The sequence below is a fragment of the Trematomus bernacchii genome, unplaced genomic scaffold (assembly GCF_902827165.1).
Source record: "Trematomus bernacchii unplaced genomic scaffold, fTreBer1.1, whole genome shotgun sequence".
NCBI lineage: Eukaryota > Metazoa > Chordata > Actinopteri > Perciformes > Nototheniidae > Trematomus > Trematomus bernacchii.
Genome location: NW_022987739.1, coordinates 25,909,308 through 25,932,208, shown reverse-complemented (window position 1 = coordinate 25,932,208; position 22,901 = coordinate 25,909,308). Strand labels below are relative to the sequence as shown.

Genomic DNA, 22,901 nt, shown 5'->3' with positions numbered 1-22,901 from the left:
CCGTTGCAGCCCCTTTTTTAGAGATTTGGGTATGGAGGAAAATAGAGAGGGTTGTGTTTTCTGACACTTGGTGAGTTCCCTGGAACACCGGGGACACATATTCATGTATAAAAGACGTACAAAAGTGCATTTTGCATGATAGGTCCCCTTTAAGGGAAAATATGTCCGAGTGCAAGCATGTGTTTATTTGTTTTATAACACCGGTCGCAGTCTACTGTAAATATGAGCTGGGCAAAACATAAGCCTTTAGCATCTACATACGGCTAAAATATACACGAAGCAATCAAATGTACAATAGCCAGAAACATAGGTAATCCATTGAGTGGTTCGTAACATTTAAACATTAACTAGCCATTTAGCCAGAGGACAAAAAAAGATAATGACATAGTTTGTCTTCCGGAGAGCGCTGACAAGCTAAATAAGTAGTGTACAAAAACATTGTTAAATATCTGCAAAAACATCAAATATAATTTACAGTATTTACCAAAATCTAGTGTAATTGAGCCCAAGTACTCTTTTCTTTTCTCTAACTCTTATTTCTTCTGTGCTTCTCTCCCTCCACTTCTCTGCAGCCTATTTCCACTTAAGCCCTTTTCCTTTATTCACCCATTTGCAGTGTCATATCTCTCGTCCAACACTCTCCCCAGCCCATTTCTCTTTTCCTATTAATCTTCTCTGCATTCTCTCCCTCTTTCAGGATTAGTACCGCCCCGAGGCTGCTGGCTTGTTTAGTTTCGATGGGCTAAATTCCCAGACAGCAGATTTAAAATGGGAAGAGTGATGAGGGTCAGAGGGGGACACGGGCCGGTTTTGTGGCCCTTTTGTGGGAGAATGACGTTAACATGGCTGGGGTAAGAGAAACGACTCCTTGTGGGAATAGCCGTGCAAAAATATTTGTGCGATCGGTCTTGTTACGAGCCTTGGATGAAATCTCCTGCTAAATGACACATCAGTGTTTCGTTCCCAGGGACAGGGAGAGCTGTAATCCGCCACTCAAACACGTCCTGAACTCAGCCAATGATCCAGTTATTACACACAAGGATATTATTTGTACGCTGAGAGCAGCTGTCTGCGAGAGACTGAAATCGCTGCAAAGCAGAAAAAGCTCGGAGAGAAATGAGAGTCTTGACAGAAACAAACAGAACAGTGTGTGTACAAAAAGTCACATAGAAATGACAAAACACACAAACACCTACCCACACACAAAATCTTCAAATGTATTCTGCATTGACTAGAAACATGTATATCTTCTTTTGACACACTATGTTATGCATAGAGGTCCTGAAATCACGAATCAATCCTACTAGAAGTGTTTTGTGTTTTCATTTTGTATTTAAGGGGCCCTGTAATGCTCATTCTTAGGTTCATAGTTGTATGTAGTGTCTCTACTGTGACATGTCTGCATGCTTTAATGTTCAAAAAGCTCTTTATTTTTCTCATACTGCCTGTGCTGCAGCACCTCTTTTCACCCTCCGTCTGAAACCAGAGCCCAGTCTGCTCTGATTGGACTCTTTTGTGATTTGTACACATTACATTTCATACATGAAATACACTCCCCACAATGTACACAATCCTACACACACAGTCTCTGATGTAGGTGGTGGGTTACTCTTGACATGTAATGGAGTCTCCTAAAGGGATTAAGGGGTAGACTGTGAAATGTGCTGAACGCTTGGTAAAACGGACCCCGAGGGCCAACATGAGCAATAGGATTAAGTCACCCGTTGAGTGTGTGTGTGTGTGTGTGTGGTTACTGTACGTCATGTCCTTACTCATGCCACTTCACCATCAGCTGATCCATTTGCTCATATTGTTCTTAACAGGCAGGAATCACAATGATAAGCCGCCATGGAGACCGCCAGCAAATTAGCTCAATGACACACACACACACACACACACACACACACACACACACACACACACACACACACACACACACACACACACACACACAACACACACACACACACACACACACACACCACACACACACACACACACACACACACACACACACACACACACACACACACACACACACACACACACACACACACACACACACACACACACACCACACCACACACAACACACACACACACACACACACTACACACACACACACATCACAGACACACACACCCACAAACACCACACCACACACACACACACACACACACACACACCACCTACCCACACACACACACACACACACACACACATTCCCTTATCTCCTGAGTATATTTTGTCGTTGTTCTGCTGAAGTGCTTTTACTGCATTAGTCCTCTACCGTCTTTCTCCCCTGAGGACCGCTGGAAATAGAACAAAGCTGAATCTTTTCCCATACAAGGAAAAATTAAGTAACTTTTGAATATGGGACTTTTGAATATGGGACATCCAACTTTGGGCCACATGGGGGAAGAGGTATGAATCCAAGGCACACTAAATATTGTAATTTAACATTACAAATAAGCCCTGATAGGAACATTGAAGCTGCTCTCTCTGTAGAGGAGTGTCTTACAGGTCAGCTGTAAGACATTTAGTGAATAATTCAAATACACAATGTTCAACGCTGGTTCAGTGTCATAAGAAAGCTGGCTTGTTTAGTTTCGATGGGCTAAATTCCCAGACAGCAGATTTAAAATGGGAAGAGTGATGAGGGTCAGAGGGGGACACGGGCCGGTTTTGTGGCCCTTTTGTGGGAGAATGACGTTAACATGGCTGGGGTAAGAGAAACGACTCCTTGTGGGAATAGCCGTGCAAAAATATTTGTGCGATCGGTCTTGTTACGAGCCTTGGATGAAATCTCCTGCTAAATGACACATCAGTGTTTCGTTCCCAGGGACAGGGAGAGCTGTAATCCGCGGATCCAAGGAAAAATTAAGTAACTTTTGAATATGGGACATCCACAGAGGTAAAAAGCAGCTCGTCTAAAACAGATTACATGGTGTTAAATTGAAGTTTAATATCAGTGTCCATTTCTTCTAGACTCTAGAGGAAGTCCGGCAACCGAAAAGTAGCACTTCTTATATGAAGTGTCTGAATCTGCATGCACTATTCACACAGAAAATCCTTTGCTTCATTTCCTACTTAATATCATTCTCGTCTTCCCCTCATTACCTTAATTCTCTATCTCCTCGTTTTCTTGTATTAAATGCATGGTCCATTTCCCCACATCTTCCTGCTTGTCATCTCCATTAGAGGAATCTCTCACTCTTCTTCTGTCCTCTTCCCTTTCTGTGTCTCCTCCACACCTCTCTGAATTCATCTCATCTGGACTGTCTTTTAACCTCGTCATCCGTCCAACTCTGCTCCTAATATGACTTTGGCAATGTGTCTGACTCACACCATTACATTTGAAAAAGAAGATGGATACTGTGTAATGTCCCCTGGGTTTGTATGGGCACAGTAAGCCAAGTGTTTGCAGATAGGATTCATAAAGCTGTGATGAAATTAAAATGTCTCTCCCGTTTCTTACACCATCTCGGTTTCCCTTGTGTGTGTGTGTGTGTGTGTGTGTGTGTGTGTGTGTGTGTGTGTGTGTGTGTGTGTGTGTGTGTGTTTGTTTGCCTTCTGTCACAGCAGCAGACGAGCATGTCATCACAGCAATATCGGCGAAGGGGAAAAGGACTCCCAGGGGATGACGACTGTTTTTTAGAAACAACTGGGGTGTCCTCGATATTCGCTGCTCTCCTCCTGACAATAACGTGAAAACAGTAAGCTTTGCATACGCTGCAGTCTGGTATACTAAAACTCGAGGCAAATCGTATTCATGCTGTCAACGGTTGGATACATCGCAACAGATTTGTTAATTTTTTCACATCGTCTCTGCAACAGCAAGCAGAGCCAGTGAGGTTTTACCCAGAAAACTCTCATTATACTAAAAGGAGGATGTCCTAAAAAGCTGCAGGCGATAGAGAGCAAGTCCTGCTTCCCCCGAGTGATAACTGACACCTTTTTCTATTTTTGTGCTACAGCTTCTCCGACTCTCTATGTTACAAAATAGCGAAGAGAGCCTATTTACCAATTTTTTCGACATTTAAACCTCACTTACGAACAGTGAATACCTTTTACTTTCCTTAGAGCTGCAGGATTTGTAATAAAACCCTATTGGAACTATTTTGAGGGATATTGCAATTTTGAAATGATTTGCAATACTAATGGGAATGACCATTTTTGAAACATTACCATTGAAAATTATAAATAAATGACCATGGTGAAATGGTTTAAAGATGATCTGTACCATCCATCCATCCATCTTCTCCCGCTTATCCGTGGTCGGGTCGCGGGGGTAGCGGTTCCAGCAGAGAGCCCCAAACGTTCTTTTCCCTGGCCACATCAACCAGCTCTGACTGGGGGATCCCAAGGCGCTCCCAGGCCAGCGAAGAGATATAATCCCTCCACCTGGTCCTAGGTCTACCCCTTGGTCTCTTCCCAGCTGGACGTGCCTGGAACACCTCCCTAGGGAGGCGCCCAGGTGGCATCCTTACTAGGTGCCCGAACCACCTCAACTGGATCCTTTCGACGCGAAGGAGGAGCGGTTCAACTCCGAGTCCCTCCCGGATGACTGAACTTCTCACCTTATCCCTAAGGGAGACTCCAGCCACCCTGCGGAGAAAACCCATCTCGGCCGCTTGTATCGTTCTTTCGGTCATGACCCATCCTTCATGACCATAGGTGAGGGTAGGAACGCAAATGGCCCGGTAGACAGAGAGCTTTGCCTTCTGGCTCAGCTCTCTTTTCGTCACAACGGTGCGGTAAAGCGACTGCAGTACCGCTCCCGCTGCTCCGATTCTCCGGCCCATCTCACGCTCCATTGTTCCCTCACTCGAGAACAAGACCCCGAGATACTTGAACTCCTTCAATTGGGGTAAGGACTCATTCCCTTGATCTGTACCATTCAAGGATTTTTTAAATTAGGTCTGTAGAAGACCGGACTCACTCACCAACCACTCACGCAAAACTTCTTTCAGATATTTAACCTTTACCAAAATTGCACTTACTGCGATCTGGATATTGTCCCAGTCTATACTGTGATTTCACTTAAACGTACTCACAAGTAAGATCCAAAGTGGAAATCCTCAAGTTGCTTCTAAGACATGGTGATCATTTCATAATTATTCTGCATCTCTTTCCCCAGAGAAAATCTTGGCACATTTCTCATCTTACAAGTTTGGACTTTCTCCAAAAGAATGTGTCTGTTGCATCTCTAAAGATGGGCCTAATTCACAGTGATAGCGATGGCAGCCAATCCTCTCTCTTCCCTTTTATCCCACGTGTGTCTCCCTGCGTCCTGCTGGGCATTCAGAGGCGGTGCGATGCCCTGAATGTGTTTGACGGGTTCAGCGTTTAACAAAAAATGAGAGGGAATTAAATGCTCCCCGGCGAGATCAAACAGACCACCAGTGTAAACAGTGCAGTCTGCAGTCATATCATCAGTCCCATGGACAACAGCTCAGCTCTCTATCACAGCGCAGGCAGGCAGAACGTGAGAGGGAAAGAGATAGTGTGGGGAGGGAAAGAGATAGTGTCAGGATGAAGAAGACTGGCAATAATCAGAAAATCGCAACAAGAGAAAAATACTGGATGTCTGTGTAAAGAAGTTTCAATTCACAATGTTTGGTGGCAAAGACAAAAGTGTGACTGTGAACTAAATTATTATTTTCTTTCTCCAACACTTTTAGTTTCACCGTTTGTCTTCTTTTATGTCTCTCTGGTTCTTTGCCTTTATTTTCCTGTTATTTCTCCTCCTATTTCCTCTAGAAAGTTTATGGGATGTGCCAACTCATTAAAGGATGTGCTAACTCATAAACTATTCTGTGCTTTACTGTGTGACATTACCACAATGGAAAGTCCAGAAAAATATGTTTCGAAAAAACATTTTACATAGATTTTGATTTGTTTACCGTCATCATGTCTCTCTCTATCCCCTTGCCTTTACTTCTCAGTTCTCCACCTTCTCTTGCAATCCCCAAACTAACTTTTGTCTTCACTTCCAATTTTCTTTAAATGCTTTCCTCCCTTGTTTGCCCCTCAAGTCCTTCACTCTGTTCCACCGCCTCTCCCTTTAATTACGTCTAGTTATCCTAACCCTTCACCATTAGTATCTCTGTCCGCTGTCTTTCTAACACTCTCTTCATTTGCTGTTCCCTTTCTGTCATTCTCCTTTCCCTTATCTCCTCCAGTCCCGCCCTGTATCTGCCTCAGTGTGGTTGTGCTGTAGCGCTTGTGCCTGTGGAGTCTGCAGCGCCTCTTTTAGATGCAGTCATCTCATTATCCTACATTACAGCGCTCAGCTTGCTCCCCTGACCTTCTCCCGTCTCTGCACAATCTGCTGTTCCTCGCTTAAAATCATCCCCGTGGTTTCAGTCGCTGTCTTTTTTTCCTTCTTCTAAAGGAACAAGGAGAAAAAGTCTTGCACAGTTTTTTTCTCCTCGCATGCATAATGTATGTAACCAGGAAAAGAAAACTTTAAACAAGGGGTGTGCAAACTTTGGGCCACATGGGGGAAGAGGTATGAATCCAAGGCACACTAAATATTGTAATTTAACATTACAAATAAGCCCTGATAGGAACAGTGAAGCTGCTCTCTCTGTAGAGGAGTGTCTTACAGGTCAGCTGTAAGACATTTAGTGAATAATTCAAATACACAATGTTCAACGCCGGTTCAGTGTCATAAGAAAAACATATACATATATTTGTTTTTAAGAAGGGACAATGCATATTAATCATGAGCACTTGAGTTCTCAAGGGGGTAGTGTGTTGGCGAGAAACTCCGTCTGGAGGTCATTTTGAGATGTTAGCCTTTGCAGACTCTTTTTACATGCACAAAAAAACCTATAACACACTACAAGGAAGGGAAAACCCTAAAAAGCATGATGGCCTCTTTAAGAGACAACACACAAGAGCAAAGGGACAGACAGAAACACATGAACAAAACCACAGAAGGCAAGCACAGGCAACAAAAACATGAGCCCAATTGAAGCATGATTGCAGCACATATAAAAAGCACATATGCCTCATTAAAAGCGCTTATATACAAACCCATTAACGTGCGACAAAAGCACATACCTAAGCACAGATGAAAGCTAACGGGCATAGATCATCTGAAAAATAATGATGTAAGCCCTACTACCAGTTTATGACAGCGTGTTGATGATTTTCTTCCATATGCATGCTGAGCCAAATAAACTGAGCATCCTTTTGCTACACTGTTCATCTGGGAAAATCTGGACTTTCTTTGGCAAAGAAAGTGCTTATATGTGCAAGCTAAAGCTATGATAGCAAACATGTCAAATATAACAACTCACGGGTATGTTGTAATGTGGTCAAACTCAAAGGTTTGTTTGTGCTAAGCTAGGCTAAACATGTTCAACACAGACTTCCTTTATGCATTATCTTTTTACACGACTGTAGTAAAGACAGTAAGGAAGCACATTTCCTAAAATACTGCAGAGGTAGTTTCATAGTCGCAGGTCTCAGGAGGAGACTCGTACCAGTGTTTCTCCCACAGCAGAGTGACATATCTGCAGTACTATATATACACTATAATAATCTACCTAATTGACACTGTTGGTCAGCATACCTGCCAAATAAAGGACACTCTGCTCCAGCATACATTCCCCTGAGCTTCACCATCACATTTGTTGTGAAAACCATAGAATAATGTGTTTCTGGGTGAGAGGAAAACACTGACCAAACGTGGATATACTGTGAGTAAAAGCTGCTACGTTTCTGTAAGTACAACATGGAAGGTAATGAGCTGCAGTTACTGGCAGAACAAACTCAGAAAGAGAGAAAAGCACACACACTTAAATAGCTACCAGGAGAGAATGCAGACACAACATTTGTACTTGATCAAAATAGTTTTTTGTCTTGCTAGCTGCCAGTAAAATAAGCTGATGACTTGGATGCATCTGGCACCTTATCCTCGAGCTCTACTTCCTGCTGCTTTAAAAGTAAATAGAGAGCTGGCTCAAATAAATAATGCACATTGAATTTGCTTGTGCTGAAATATAGTTTATAGATAATAACAGCCCATAGTATCACTGTTTTTGGATTGAAATGGATAATTGTTTTCCACCCTGTGAGTGTTATCGTTAGAAACCCTAGTCCACTATGACACAGCTGTTTGAAATGCACTTATTTGCACTGGTGGAAGAAGGACTCCAATGTTTTACTTACAGTAATTCATGTTTGTAAAGCACTTACGAGCAACCCTAAACAAGAGTGGGATTATTGCCCCAAAAACATGAGAACGTTTTCTGTCTTTCATGAACTTCAACTCTCTTAATTTAAAGTAACATTATCCAGAGAGACCTTCAAAAGGGGCAACATTTAAAACATGTTTTGCACTTTACAGTTTGACATTAACACAGGGAAAGAGGACTGGGAGTGACACTCACAATCATTTCCACAAACCATTAAGGTATGTCATAAACATGCAGCAGTATTTGTCTAACAAATGACCAATGAGATCTAATTCAACCATTGTATAATGCATCGCGTCATCACATCATTTCCTGATTAGCAGAAAAAAACATCACCCGAAATGGCCAGTTGTCTTTAGAGGGGGAAATGTGTGTTAGTGAAGAAACTGAAGAGAAGGAACATCGATATAGCTCTTAAGGAAACATGGGGATCAGATGTGAGATGAGAGGAGAGGCTCCAAGCAAGTGAGGATAAGAGCCATTACTGTTTCAAAGATTAAAGGAGGTAAAGAAGTAAAGGACGTGAGAGAGCGTGGAAGAAGAAAAAGAAAAGTGGGACAAGTGGAGAGGGAGTGCAAGGGAAACAGATGAAAGCAGGAGGTTAGGGGGAAAGGTTTTAGAAAGTAGGATGGAAACGTAATGCAGAAACTGGGAGAGAAGAGGAGAAACATCATGTGCTGAAGACAACTGAGGAAAGAAGTTGGGGGGAAACGAAAGGGTATGGCACGTCACGCAATGAAGTGACGTTTTTGAAAGATCTGAGAGCTGTGGTGCGTTAACCTGGCAGTTCTCTGATTATAGAAGTCACGCTTAATTATCAGCAGTAGCTTTGTTCAAGGTAATAGAACAAGTAACACAAATATAAAGTAGGCCAGCCTTTGCTGTCCTTTTACTCAGTCCCAGTTATCTTAACACCAGGTTCATTCTGGTTTTGTGTTTTCAATCTTCCGTCTTAACCTCTGTCCCTCTTCTCTTTGCACTTCCTTTTCTTGTTGTCTGTCTCATCTCCTTCCCTTTTTCCTTTCAAATCAAATCAAGTTTTATTTATAAAGCACATTTAAAAGCGATTTTTGGTCGAGCCAAAGTGCTGTACATGTAATAAAAACACATTACTACAATCACAATAAAAGACAATAAATTACAACAGATATATATAAAAAATAAAAACCCTTTAAACCCTTTTAAGCCACAAATGTCTTAATTATATATATATATATGTATATATATATATATTATAGTATATAGACTCTTATTGCACTATTTTACCATTTTTATTTTTGTATTTACTTGCATTATTATTGTGCACTGTTGGAGGAGCCTGTGACCTAAGATTGTCATCGTCATGACTACACTGTAGCTATGTTCGTATGACTAATAAAAGCCTTGAACCTTGAATTCAGCTCAGCTTGTTCTCTTGTTTTTCATGCTTCCTCCCCTCTCCTTCTCACTCATCCCCTTCCTCACTTCAAAACATAGCTCCATCCCTAACACCACTGTATTTCTGCAGGGAGTTAGCTTATTTTTCAATGCAGTTAAACCCAAATGTCCCCTTGGCGCTGCCCAGTATCACAATGTATTCTGCTGCTGGTTGACTGGAGCACCTGAGGGGTTAAGTGCCTTGCTCAAGGACATGTCCAACGACAGCGAAGAATGAGCCTCACTCGCTTTCTGTCCACTCGGCCATTCATCATCCTCCTTCTCTCCTCCCATCTCTTTATCTGTGAGCATCACCTTCACACACCCTCCGTTCCTCCACCCTCCCTCCATCACTGTCTCTCCTCTCAGCCCTCCCATGCTCCATCACCCTCCTTCCACACCACCCACTGCTTCTATTATCCCTCGACTGAGCGCTGATGAATGACAGAGTTTGATTTTTTGGGGGGAAAGAGGAGGGAGGATGCATCGAGCGAGGGAATTGGAGGGCAAGAGTGGGGAATAATAAGCGACTTTAAGTTTTGCTTGTACCTTATGTTGTTATTCAGTGATTTAAAATCTCTGTTAGTCACTTTTAAAAAGCAAAACCACGCCCTTTGGATCACTCCGTGCGCCCGGGCAAAGTTGAATGTGTTTTTAAAGTGTTATTTGTAGGAGTAAAACTTGTAGGCGATAAGATCAGTTTCACTGTTTTTTATTGCTTTTACCACCGGAAATATATATACTAAGTTATCTGCTTTGGTATTAAATTGTTATTGCTTCTTATATAAAACACATCAAAAGAAAAGCTATTCTAATCATAAAGGAGACTGTCAACTGTCAACTTTAAATAGATGATGCATCTTCAGTTAGTGCTCTTTTCTGAGGAAACACCTGAATAGCTATGCAACTGTCAAAAATAGATCCAGAGCATCTTTTGAAGTCGAAAAATGAAATATTTACTGAAAAAAACACGACTGACGAGAAAAATACCTGCTATTTTCTAGTCTGTTGCACTAGTGTGACATATTACATTAATCATTAAAGTAATGATTAATGAGTACAACCCAGATATAAACAGACATCTCAACCTCAACATCCAGTTTTTAAGCAAGTACACCAGCAAAAAGGTAGCAGTCCGCAATATAAAATTATTATTTAAATATATTTTCCTTTGGATGTTTTCTTATAAAAACACCAACAACTGTTACTGGTATTTGTTGTATTCGCTCCCCTGCTAAGTTACTGTCAGTTCAGCTGTTAGCAACCAGAACTGAGACACTAAGGGTTAAGCAAATGGACTGCTTCAGAGTCACTACCAATAATCATTCAATGTGTAATAAAGCAGTACTTTAAAGGGGACCTATCATGCAAAATGCACTTTTGTACGTCTTTTATACATGAATATGTGTCCCCGGTGTTCCAGGGAACTCACCAAGTGTCAGAAAACTCTCTATTTTCCTCCATACCCAAATCTCTAAAAAAGGGGCTGCAACCGATCTGATAAAAACTGATCCAGATTTGAACACTGTCCTGACGTCAGGACGGTGGCGCTACGGCTATTGGGCCAACTCCACCAATCAGGAGGAGACAGCCACGGCCATTGCCGTTCGAAAGCGCTGGAGACGCTGTATTACATATGCCAGGCCTGTAGAAGGTGCTGTTCTCACTGAATCTGCCCAGAGCTAAAACAGAGCTAGAAATTGTCAAATTGAGCAAAATGAGGCATGGCTAAAATGCATGATCTGTTTGGTATTTTGAAAAATAAAAAGTATAAATATGCCTTATATAGGTATGGTCCTATACTATATTATTCAAATATAGCATGATAGGTCCACTTTAAGTAAAATTACTACTGCATTTTCTCTGTTGATGCAAAAAGACACATTAAATTATAGCAGAGAGCACAGTGGATGTGGGTGTTGTACTGAACACATATTTGATGTATTAGCTCTCATTACAGAGGAAGCACTGCATGGCTGGGCATGAAAGCTGCAGAGGATAGGATTGACAGTCAAACAAAACAGAAAAAGAGATGCATTTAATTTCCATTTGCTCCTAACCAAGAGCCCAAATCTGCCTTCACATGAACAGAGGAGAGGACGGATGATAAGAGGAAGAAGAGGAAGAAGAGCCTCCTTGGTTCTTTTTCTGTATCCCTTTTTCCATCCAGCTCCTGTTCAAGTTATCAAAACACAAACACACAGAAGAGAACTCACTTCCTGTCCAGAGAGGTAGTAGGCGGCCAGCAGTCCTCCTATGAAACGAATGTTGACCTCAAACACAGACACCTCGGCATTCTGGGAAAACAAGAGCAGAGAGAAGAAAACTCAGTAAGAATGAAACACATTTTTTTCTTAATTTGTTATTTATGTTTTTATAAGGACATTGGTATTGGTATCTTCAATGGGAGGTTTTATTTTAACATAAAAAGAATACGATCCGTTTTGTTTTTGCTCCATTTTTTACTACAGTTTGTGAATCAAGTGGTTTGTACAACCTTTACAAATAATCTGAGACTTAAAAACAGGTTATCCAACAGTAATAAGAAGAATCAAACGTAATCACTGCTTTACAGCCTAATTAATAATAACACACATTGTTTCCCCAACACATCATTAAATATTATATGGGAAAAGTAATTAAGAAACTTATGACCTTCTGTCCTCTTTAGTTTTAATAGTCAGCGATTCAGGGAAGTAACAAGGGTTTGCCTTTTGTATCAGAGGTGCCTACAATTCAGGAAACCTCTGTAAGCACAGAAACAATATATGTATGCAACGTTATAACATACATTTTCAGGGAGAACATCAGAGGTGTTATTACACTGACTACTAACATTTAGTAGTGTTTCTTTGTGTCGTTTTTTATCCAGACTTTAATGCTGATTCACACTTAAAGGGCCCCTATTATACTGTTTCTCATCAATATATTATAGGTCTCAGATATATACAAACATGTCTCTGAAGTGTTTGGCTCCAAACACCAAACAGATCATTGCAGCATCCCATAATCCCCTCTGTTTCAGCCCTGTTTCAAAAGTGCTGATTCTCTGTCTGTTACTTCAGATGAAAAATAAGGAGCCCCTCCCCACGCCCCTCTGAGAGGTATTTGGTTAAAAAGAACACAATGGTGCTCTAGGAGGAGATTCAGGTGATAAGGGGGGGGGGGGGGGGGGGGGGGGTTATCTTGGTTGGTGATTGGCTAATGGTTACACAAGCCAAAAAATCGTTATGACATCATAAAGTGGCCAAAATCTGATCAGCTCATTTTCAGACAGGTTTTTATATAAATGGATCAGGACAAAAAGAGAGAGAATCTTTTTTCCTAAAACTTTTAGAATCTCTTTACACAGAGGGGACACATGGTGATGTAGAAAAGACAGGAAAAAGTGGATTTTGCATAATAGGTCCCCTTTAAGTCACATTTTCCATCACTGCGGAGCTAAGTAGGAGGTTCATGTGGAAAGCATTGAATCTCCAATTGAAATGAATGAAACCAAGTGAAACAATCATTGAGTCAACAGTTCTTTAACCTGCCTACAGTATGAATGTGTACTGGCACATATTGTACGAGAGCCTTAAGACTTTCCTTTAAAGCTTCTAAGCACTTTAAACTAAAGCCAGACATTTCAAGCAATGTAATCACGAGTGGATAAACACACACACTAGGTCTATGCATATTTCTTCCACTAATTACGCCTGCAGTTGTCACCCTGGCTGTTACTCTGCAGTTTGGGGTGGACGGGGAGAAAGTATGCTGCTGCTCACCCTAGTTTCCTTGTTTACAAAAAGCACAGCCTAATTGGGACTCCTCTCAGCAGTCTGCGTGCTCAGGTCAGCATGCCTCCCTTTACTTTTCTTAAAAACACTAAAAAATGCTTTAAGTGTTTTGGGCCACATCATTACTATTCTCTATAGTCAATCCCCAGGTACCATAATGCCGTAAGACTACACACATGCACACCTTGCAGACCATTACAATGTGACCTTACTCATATATTTTCACATGAGGAGTGAAAACACACAAGAGATGAGGAATTAACCTGCACATCCCTCTAAAGGGCAGCGAGAATTACCTCGGTTCACAGTAAATGCATTCCACAGGGGATAAAGAGGGGGAGAGGTGGAAGAACATTGTCTGAATGTCTACAAATGAGACTTATATATAGCACTGTCTGCTGCTGTCGGCTTATTCCACATATCCAAATAATACAGTATACTGAATGTATTTTACTGTACAGTGTTCAATTATACATGTTATTTCTTCTTATTTTCTCTTACATGTACATAGTTGACTTATTGCTGATTTTTACTTGCACCATGACCACTTGTGAGTTAGTGGGGTCTCCATTCAATCGGAAGGTTGTGGGTTTGATCCCAGCCCATGCTGTCAACATGTTGATGTATCTTTGGGCAAGATACTTAACCCCGAGTTGCTCCCGATTGCCAACAGTGTGTGAATGTTAAAGTCCTTGAGCAAAAGTGGCACATTGCTCTGTATGAATGAGTGAATAATAACTTGTGAAGACTGGATAAAGCGCTCTATAAATACAGTCCATTTACCACTGTATCACTTGCACTATTTGTTATTGCACCATTTTACTGGTTATTTTCTTCATGTTTTAAGTGGAATGCATGTTGCACTGTTACCAGCAACTACGCTGAAGATATTAAAAACCTTTGAAACCTTGGAAGAAGTAGCTATGATTGCATTTTACACACTGTTCTGTGCATCTTATGTAACCAGCTGAGGTGTCTGCAGTCTTAAGTCAGGAGCAGGTGTCCACAGACAATATTCATAACATGTTTCGATGCTCAACCGTAACACCCTTCAGTCTCGGCTCAGCGGAGGTACTGCCCTCCACTCTTAATACATCCTATAGGCTCTTTCTGCCTTGTGCCTTTCTGCCAGTGTCTAAAGCTGTCATAAATTGTCATTTAGCACAGGAAACAGACAGATTTCTTGGCAACCATCCTCCGTCAGGACTATCATTTCCACTAGATCATTTTCATTTCCACTGTGGACCACAGCCTTATGTCTAGGCGTGGTGTGAAGTGCATCATGTGGAGCTTTCTTCCTACATCTTATCTCAGTGAGTTGTTTAGATTTTGGCCTCATACATAGTTGTAACAAATCTGATTCCCTCCTGAAACAAAGGGGACTGCATCAAAGTGGTTTGTGTCAGCTAAAGGAAGACATCAAGAGCGAAGAGCCACCTAGAGTTGACCTTGAGATGAAATGATTTTGCACACTGAATGCGTCATGAAACACTCCCCTCAGATCCCATGTGTGCCGTTGTGCTGACAGAGGGACGGACCCTGACTGTAAAAGAGATGAGGTGAAGAATGGCTCTCATCTCAGCAGCTCCACCCACACTTTTCTCTTTTTGAGTAGACCCCACTTTGTCTGAGACCCCTGAGAGGGTATCTCGACCGCTCTTGCCTCTGTAACGAGGTTTTCCCACTGGTTTAAATTATCTGTCTTTTGTTTGTATTTGCTATACGGTCAAAACCGGTATGCATTTACCTTATAAATATTTTAAATTCTTTCTTCTAATTGAAACACTGGAGCAAATTAGCATACATACCATTAATCAAGTCTCAAATCTTCTCAATTATTAATCCAGTACGCATTTTTCACGCTTCATTATAGCAGACAAATAATTGTTTTAAGTAGATAATGTTACATTTATTACAGAAATATATTTATGTAGCAGCAATGGACAGCTTTACAGCAACATTCGTCATTTAAAACATAACCATTTATTCAACTATAAGTGTTTGCAAACATACATTCCTCTAAAACATGGGTGTCAAACTCAATTTCATGGCTGGCCACATTAGCGTTAAGGTTGCACTCAAAGGGCCGGTTGTAACTTTAAGACTGTATAAATATACATATATAAATATATAATATATATTAAATAATGTATTATATTACATTATTGCCTCTGCATTGGATTATTATCAGTTCTGGTAATAACTTCATAAATAACTACGTCTGAAAGCAGAAGTCGAGGGCAAATAATTGAAAGCAAATAATCAACAATTACACCAATTGTATTGTATATTCTTTGCAAGCTCTTTGAGTTTGACACCCCTGCTTTAAAATAATCTAATTAATGTGAAAAGTTAAAGAGCATGAGGAGGCAAAAAGCAAAAGTAGACGGGCTGCTAGTCATGGAGAGGATGATGTGTTGAGCTGAGTGATGACGGGATGAAGATATCGTAAAGCTCAAGGCCAGCTTTGTATGGCAGCATCCATCCATCTAACTCCCGTCTGTCAGTCACACTCGTTAGCCGTTTACAGCTGGAGTTTAGGAGCCCAGAACCAATCAAATAGCTCTAATTCAAAAACGCCGGCAGGGAACACCGATGGGAAAGCGATGAATAACATAATGTAGGTTGTGTGACGGTGCATGAGAGCGGCACAAGAATAGAAGTTTAGATTAAAATAAATGGTTTTGTTCTGAAAGTACGAAATAGGACAGCAGACTCCTTTTATTCTCTTATGTTCTATCACAAGATACTGTAGCTCTTAATGACATACTGTATTTGCTCCCCCCTGAGAATACACTTTACAACCTTTTCTATTAATAATATCCACCATTAATATCCACCAGTTCAAACAGAATCTGTCAAAACATCTTTAAGCATTTTCTTTGTATGCAGGACCTGCCAAGGATACTTCCTGTTTTTTATTCCACTCCACTGTCACTACTGTTAAAGTACCTTTGGTGTCAGACTGTCAGGAAGAATGTGGTTAATATATGGTAAAGTGTGGCTTGGTCTTTCAAGTTCTAGTTATTCATTGTGGTGATCTATCAAATAAAGCCTATCCTCTTTCAACTCACCATGACATCTGTGTGTACAGTAGATAATGTACAATCAATTACTCAATAGAAAAGAGCAATTTTGATAATCAACCAAACATGTTGATTTTGTTTTGAAGGTCACCTATTATGCAAAATCCACTTTTCCATGTCTTCTATACATCAACATGTGTCCCCTCTGTGTAAAGAGCTTCTGAAAGTTTCAGGAAAAAAGATCCTCTCTCTTTTTGTCCTGATCCATTTTTATAAAAACCTGTCTGAAAATGAGCTGATCAGATTTTGGCCACTTTATGATGTCATAACGATTTGTTGGCTTGTGTAACCATTAGCCAATCACCAACCAAGGTAACCCCCCCCCCCCCCTTATCACCTGAATCTCCTCCTAGAGCACCATTGTGTTCTTTTTAACCAAATATCTCTCAGAGGGGCGTGGGGAGTGGCTCCTTATTTTCATCTAAAGTAACAGACAGAGAATCAGCACTTTGGAAACAGGGCTGAAACAGAGGGGGTTATGGGATGCTGCAATGATCTGTTTGGTGTTTCAAACACTTCAGAGACATGTTTGTATATATCTGAGACCTATAATATATTGATGTATAATAGGGGACCTTTAAAGAATACATATCAAAAAAACTCTGACCTCATTGGCTGTGGTAAAAATGTCAGATTTATCTTGGTACCCTCACACCACAGAATGTAACTCGACATTCGTTCCAACATTAATGAGACGCCTATTTCTCCTAATTCAGACTGTATGTCACGTAACGGTGAGAAACTTAAATTAAAATATTAGTAGCGCTCTCAGCACTCTTGAATCATCCCAAGTTTATATCATCTTCATTTAGACGGTCGTAGAGTATACTTGCAGCTTCTACATGCACTTCGTTTGAACCTGCTTTCTTATACCCAGCAAAGAAGTTAAGGTACATTATATAAAAAAACTCAACATACATCCATCTTTGATTCAGCTGTATAAGTCCCTTCCCTTTCATACAGTGCATCTGGGCTGTATTTCCACTGCAGAAAAATATATTGTTCGACAAGGGCATCAAACACACATCTATATATGACATCCACTATTTTCTTTATTTGTTTTCCTTCACAGTATGTGGTTTGTTTCTGTTTGTCCAAATATGAAATGTAACACAAGGTGAGGCTCAAATATGTGATGGCAGTCCTTGAAGTTTGAAGGGAATCAACTGAAAAACATGTCATCCACACAGCCTGACAAAAAGGTGACAAGATGGAGGAACACACAGAGCTGAGGTAGTCAATGTCGAATGTCTTCCTCCTTCAGCAGAAAGCTAAGGGGGATGTTGGAAAGGTTAGGAGAGGGGGCGTTAAATCATGACAAACTTGACAGATTTCACCGCAAAGGACCAAAAAGGCTTGTCAACGTCATGACAAATTACAGCAGAATGTTATTCATGAGGCCGATTATTTGCCTCTTATGTCTGAAAGAACACAATGTCACGATGTTGTTGAACTAATACAAACAATTTGAATAAGGAACTCCTTTCTCCTCTCTGATTAAATCTAATCAAGCTTGGCTGGAACGTACTTTTTAACAGCTAGCGCTAATTTATCTCTCCATCTCTGCAAATCAAATACTCTATTTAACCAGGGTTATTAATGCTGCAGTTATCAGGGTGCATTAATGTGGTGGATCTTTGGACCTCACGCCGACACATCTATCTATGTGAGGGCCGGCTGCAGTGCGGGGGCCCAGCAGGACACTGGAGACTCAAACAATGACTCACTGCTTGGCTCGACCTGACATGGCAGCTATTTAATCATTCATTAGTGGTGTGCCTGCTGGATGTGGTGCTGGCAGGTGGGGGATGCAGGGATGGTGTTACACACACACATGAGGAAAGTGTGCATACATTTGATGAAAGCATGCGAGAGCCATAACATTATGATTTTATGTCAAAAAGGAGAGTAATGGAAAGTAGAAAACATGCACTTTATTGCATTAATGTAAGATGGAGGCAAATGCAATTATGTCAAGACCTTTCCCTCACACACACACACTTAGATGAGCTTATACTTCCTTACTGTAGGAAAGGTTTCACACAATCGCTTTAATAAATGTCTTAAATTTCACTGTGAATTTACTCCAAATTTGCTTAAATAATAATTACAGTTGCTTACTACTTTGATCTTGGTTTCTATTGGTTGTAGTAACATTTGAGCTCTGAGTCTTTATCATTGATTAGAAGTCAAAGGGGTCTAGGAAGACAAGTGGCATTTACTTAGTTTGTGCACATACAATTTTATTTTGCAGTGCGGAATTAATACTGATATTATAGGTGCTTTCACTTGGTTTTGTATCCAAGTACATGTGATTCGTATGCAGTTATCTTGGTTAACTGAAGGCTAGTTTATAAACATGCCTGCTTGCTGAACATTAGGTGTAATATTTCTTGTCTCATCGGTCTTTGTTGGGGCAATATGTTCATAGATCTTGGCAATTGAGATGAGTACAATGTTAACTTGAAGTCAAAAATACAATTATAAGCAGAAGGAATCATCATTGAAAGGAGGTGTGACAGTGTCAACCTCTCAGTATTTAGACATGCCGATTTTAAGATATACCAAAGACGTTCATGGTTGTAAAATACAAGTTAATAATGTAAAAAGGGGCCCGAACATCCTCTCTATAAAAGGTCAAACTGGCTCTGACAAACACACACTCAGCAGCAGTTAAGGTCAGTGTCACGTTAGACAACTAACCGTCACACATGCATGCATAGGAGAGTGATTAACCGTGACTAAGAGTGATGTCTTTAATCTCCTACATGTAAATCCAGGCCACGGCCTTATTCCTTCCCCAGAGCTCTGAGCGGAGAGGCTGGGTGTGGCTGCAGACTCTGGGTTGAACACATCTTTGATTTTCACAAGAGCCAAGCTTAATAACACTTCTGCTGCCAATTATCCACCAAGCCACTGCAGGCTCCAAAAGTATTGCTACCTTTGAGCCAGGGTATTACCTGTTTTGTTAAAAGGCCTGAGCAAAGAGGTTAAGTAATGCCATGGCCGTACAGCTGAGATCAGCCCCAGCTAGCTTTACATTTCATGAATGTTACAGTAGGGGGAGGCTAATTCCTGAATCATTTGCCTAAAGCATGCATTCAGGTATAAAGGCATTAAACCAGGCTGTTAATGAAAACATAGCGACACACCTCCCTCCTCCTCTCGCTGGTTAACAAGAGCTTCAAGTCTCATCCTCTCCTCTCCTCTTCTCCTCCCCCTAATCTCCTCTCTCCATCCCCCTCCTGTGTAACCAGAGGGTCTCCTCTTCTCTCTTCGTTCTAAATCTGAGTAATACTCAATTCACTCAACACATTTGCAATTTTGCCTTATTTTCTCATATTCATGTCTTTGTTATTGCATTTGTAAAAACAACCTTGTGCTTGTAAAAGCACAACTCTCACCTTGTTTTTTGAGGCAAGTGTTTTTTTTTACCGGGGCTGCTCCTGAAGGTTTTTCGATATCATTGCAGTAGAAAACATACTTTAATGTGAACACTTTTCTTTTAAAGAACCAACATGTTCCCATCATCAGGTGAATTTGTTGAATTTATTTTCTATCTGCATTGCAGTATATTACATTTTTGGGGGGTTTGATATCTACATGACTTGTAAAGCTCCTCACAAATTACCGGCGCTGTCTCTTTCTCATTACAACTCATTTAAAACGTATAACACACACTTACACCATGGATGTATTTTAAGATTCATCGTGACTTCCAAAAGTGCACACAAGTTTCAGGTTCCTTGTAAGGGAAGATTTTTCCTGTTAACGATCAAGTTAGGAGGTTTTATGCAGTGCAAAGAGTAAGTTCTGTTTCGTCATTATCCTTGCGCTGCTTTTTTTAATATGTATATTTTTTACTGGTAATAGCCTTTTTACGAGCTACTAGCAAAGGATTTGGGGTAAAGTGTGGTGAAAAGAAGGGAGTCAGATGAGGTTGTACAGTACACTTGGGTACACTTGGGTGGTGCAATAAATGTGCTTAATTTCCATTAAACCTTTACTGCACTCCTCAGCACTTAAACAAGACTACACTAAATTGTTTCTTAAGTAAAAGCACAAACGTATTGGCCTCAATATGTACGTTAAATGAAAAAAGTACTCATTTTGCAGAATGATATATATATTAAATAGTTGGATTATAATTATTGATGCATTAATATGTTTATCACTTTAACTTTGCAGCGGTGAAGCAATTAAAAAAAATGGTATATACAGCAAGGTAGCTGTTGAATTTGACCATGGGATCAAGAACGTCTTATCTTAAAGGAGTCCTTATTATCTCGAAATTGTCTCCAGTTCAAATTATTCCAACTTGGACCCTTTCAAAGCTCAACCAATCAGAAAACACTGTTTGTCGCGGCACAAGCTAGCAGAGGTGGTAACCACAGAAACGAAAAACACAACTGGTTGTTTTCACCTCAAATTCGCGCCTAGTGAGCTAAGACAAAATCACGTATCATGTGAAGGCAGCAACACGTCACATAAAAGACGGGGACATGCAAATGAATGGCACTTCTGAGTAACCCATCCTGTTCTGATAATAACACTGTACTGTATAGCATGTCTGGATAAGACAATAAGTGATACAATAATAATAATAGAGCAGTGTTCAAAGGTTCCCTCTCTTTCTCCTCATCATATCTTCCTTCCCCATATTTTCTTTCTCTTCCTCTTCCTCATTTGTATCCCCCTCAGTCTGTCTTCACGGCTGATCTTTCTTCCTCCATCTCTTTCCTGGTCCATCCATCCAAACCTCCTCAGCCTGTAATGAATCTTCACAGGGCTTCCTTCCTTGTCGATGCCTCCTCCTTCACACTTCTCTTGCCGTCTCCTCTGTTCTCTATCCTCCATCCAATCTAAGCCTCACTCTTCCTCTCCATCCACCTATCCCTCCCTGTACCCCTCTTTCTGCTGCTCTACCACAGTGATCCCGAGGTTAATTAGCGCTCCAAGTGTCACAATGTGAGATCCCCTCTGCCTACCTGCTTGCTGCCCTGTGATTGCCTCAGTGGGGGGAATAAAAAGCTTTAGGAGTTGGGCGTTGGAGCAGGCAGAGAGTGAGAGGAATAGAGGAGGTGGTGCACGGAGGAAGCATGGACAGAATAATGATTTCAAGTGAAATTTATGGGAGAAAGGAGGGATGACAAGTTGGAATAGGGGAGCAGATAGAAAAGGAAATACAAGATAAGTGTAAATAGGAGAGGAGGAAAGAAGAGGGAGTGAGAAATATGTCAGAAGGATGGATACATGCGAGTAAACCAATTGGACGATAGAAAGAAAGAAAGAATAAATGGCAGTGGAGAAAGAGACAGAAAATGAAAGATAAAAATTGGCATCAATTTAGGGAATGATGGATGGGTAAATAAAGACAGCTATTGAAAGGATGAAAGAAACAGTGAAGGGCAAGAAATAAATGAAAACGACCGAGAACTAAGGAGGGAATATATCAAGTATAAAGGAAAAACTATGAGGATAGACGGAGGGTTAAAAGATAAAAAGAAGCAATAGGCATTGCAGATGATGGATAGAGGGACAGATACAATTGTCCAATGCAATACAAGAGAGGGAGATTGAAGGCAATAAAGCGGTAATGTCCAGAGACTACAAAGAGGTTATAGATGAAAAGATTTACAGTGAAAAGAGGGAAGGAGAGAAAAGATAATAAAAAACACAGTTTAAACAGAACAGGAGGGAACAGAGGGGGTGGGGTTGATTGACAGAAAGAAGGGAGGAGGTAATGACACATGGGGATGATTTAGAGAAATATATGAGGAGATGGGAAAATCTGGAAGGAGGTTGTTAACGAAGATTTAGAGGAGGGAGGGGAGTGGTAAATACATGGAAATGGACAGAAATAAAGATGAATGATGAGAGTAATGAGGCAGTGTTATTTCTGTTTTCCATTGATAACAACCCTCTTGATTGTCTTGAACGACAGCAGGTGTTCTAACCGTGATATAGCTGGAAATATGCATATCGTTTATTATTTTTTATATTTGGGCACTCACCACTCCAAAGTCCAGATTCTGTTCGATCCACTCCTGGCCGTCCTTGAACTCGTCGTGCAGACCCATGATGTAGAGGCTGTCCAACGCGTCCACAATGGTCGCCCCCAGCTGGGAATTGCCTGCACGAGACACACAATAAAACAATAATACAAATTGATGAATTTATCCAGTCACGCACTAACTAATATTCTTTCTACAAAACCTTGGTCCTCTGGGAATTAGGAGTAGGAAAACTAATCTCAAAACACAATGGGTCTAATCGTGAGGGGGAAAGTAAGAATAATAAATTACTCTGATGAATTTTAATATATTCAATTAAAACTTTTCTGCATGCAAACACATGAAGGAACTGCAAAGTCCATGGAAACAGATGGAAATGGTGCTCAGGCAATCACT

General features: G+C 40.8%; 1 protein-coding gene across 1 annotated transcript in view; it reads right to left on the bottom strand.

The window, feature by feature from the left end:
• man1a2 (mannosidase, alpha, class 1A, member 2) overlaps window positions 1–22,901 on the bottom strand; it is a 126,247-nt gene that overhangs the window by 39,967 nt on the left and 63,379 nt on the right. Inside the window, exons 5-6 of the mRNA XM_034147406.1 lie at window positions 22,506–22,624; window positions 11,843–11,923 (exon numbers count right to left, since the gene is read on the bottom strand). Coding sequence (XP_034003297.1) covers window positions 11,843–11,923; window positions 22,506–22,624 — 200 coding nt within the window. The remainder of the gene's footprint in view (window positions 1–11,842; window positions 11,924–22,505; window positions 22,625–22,901) is intronic.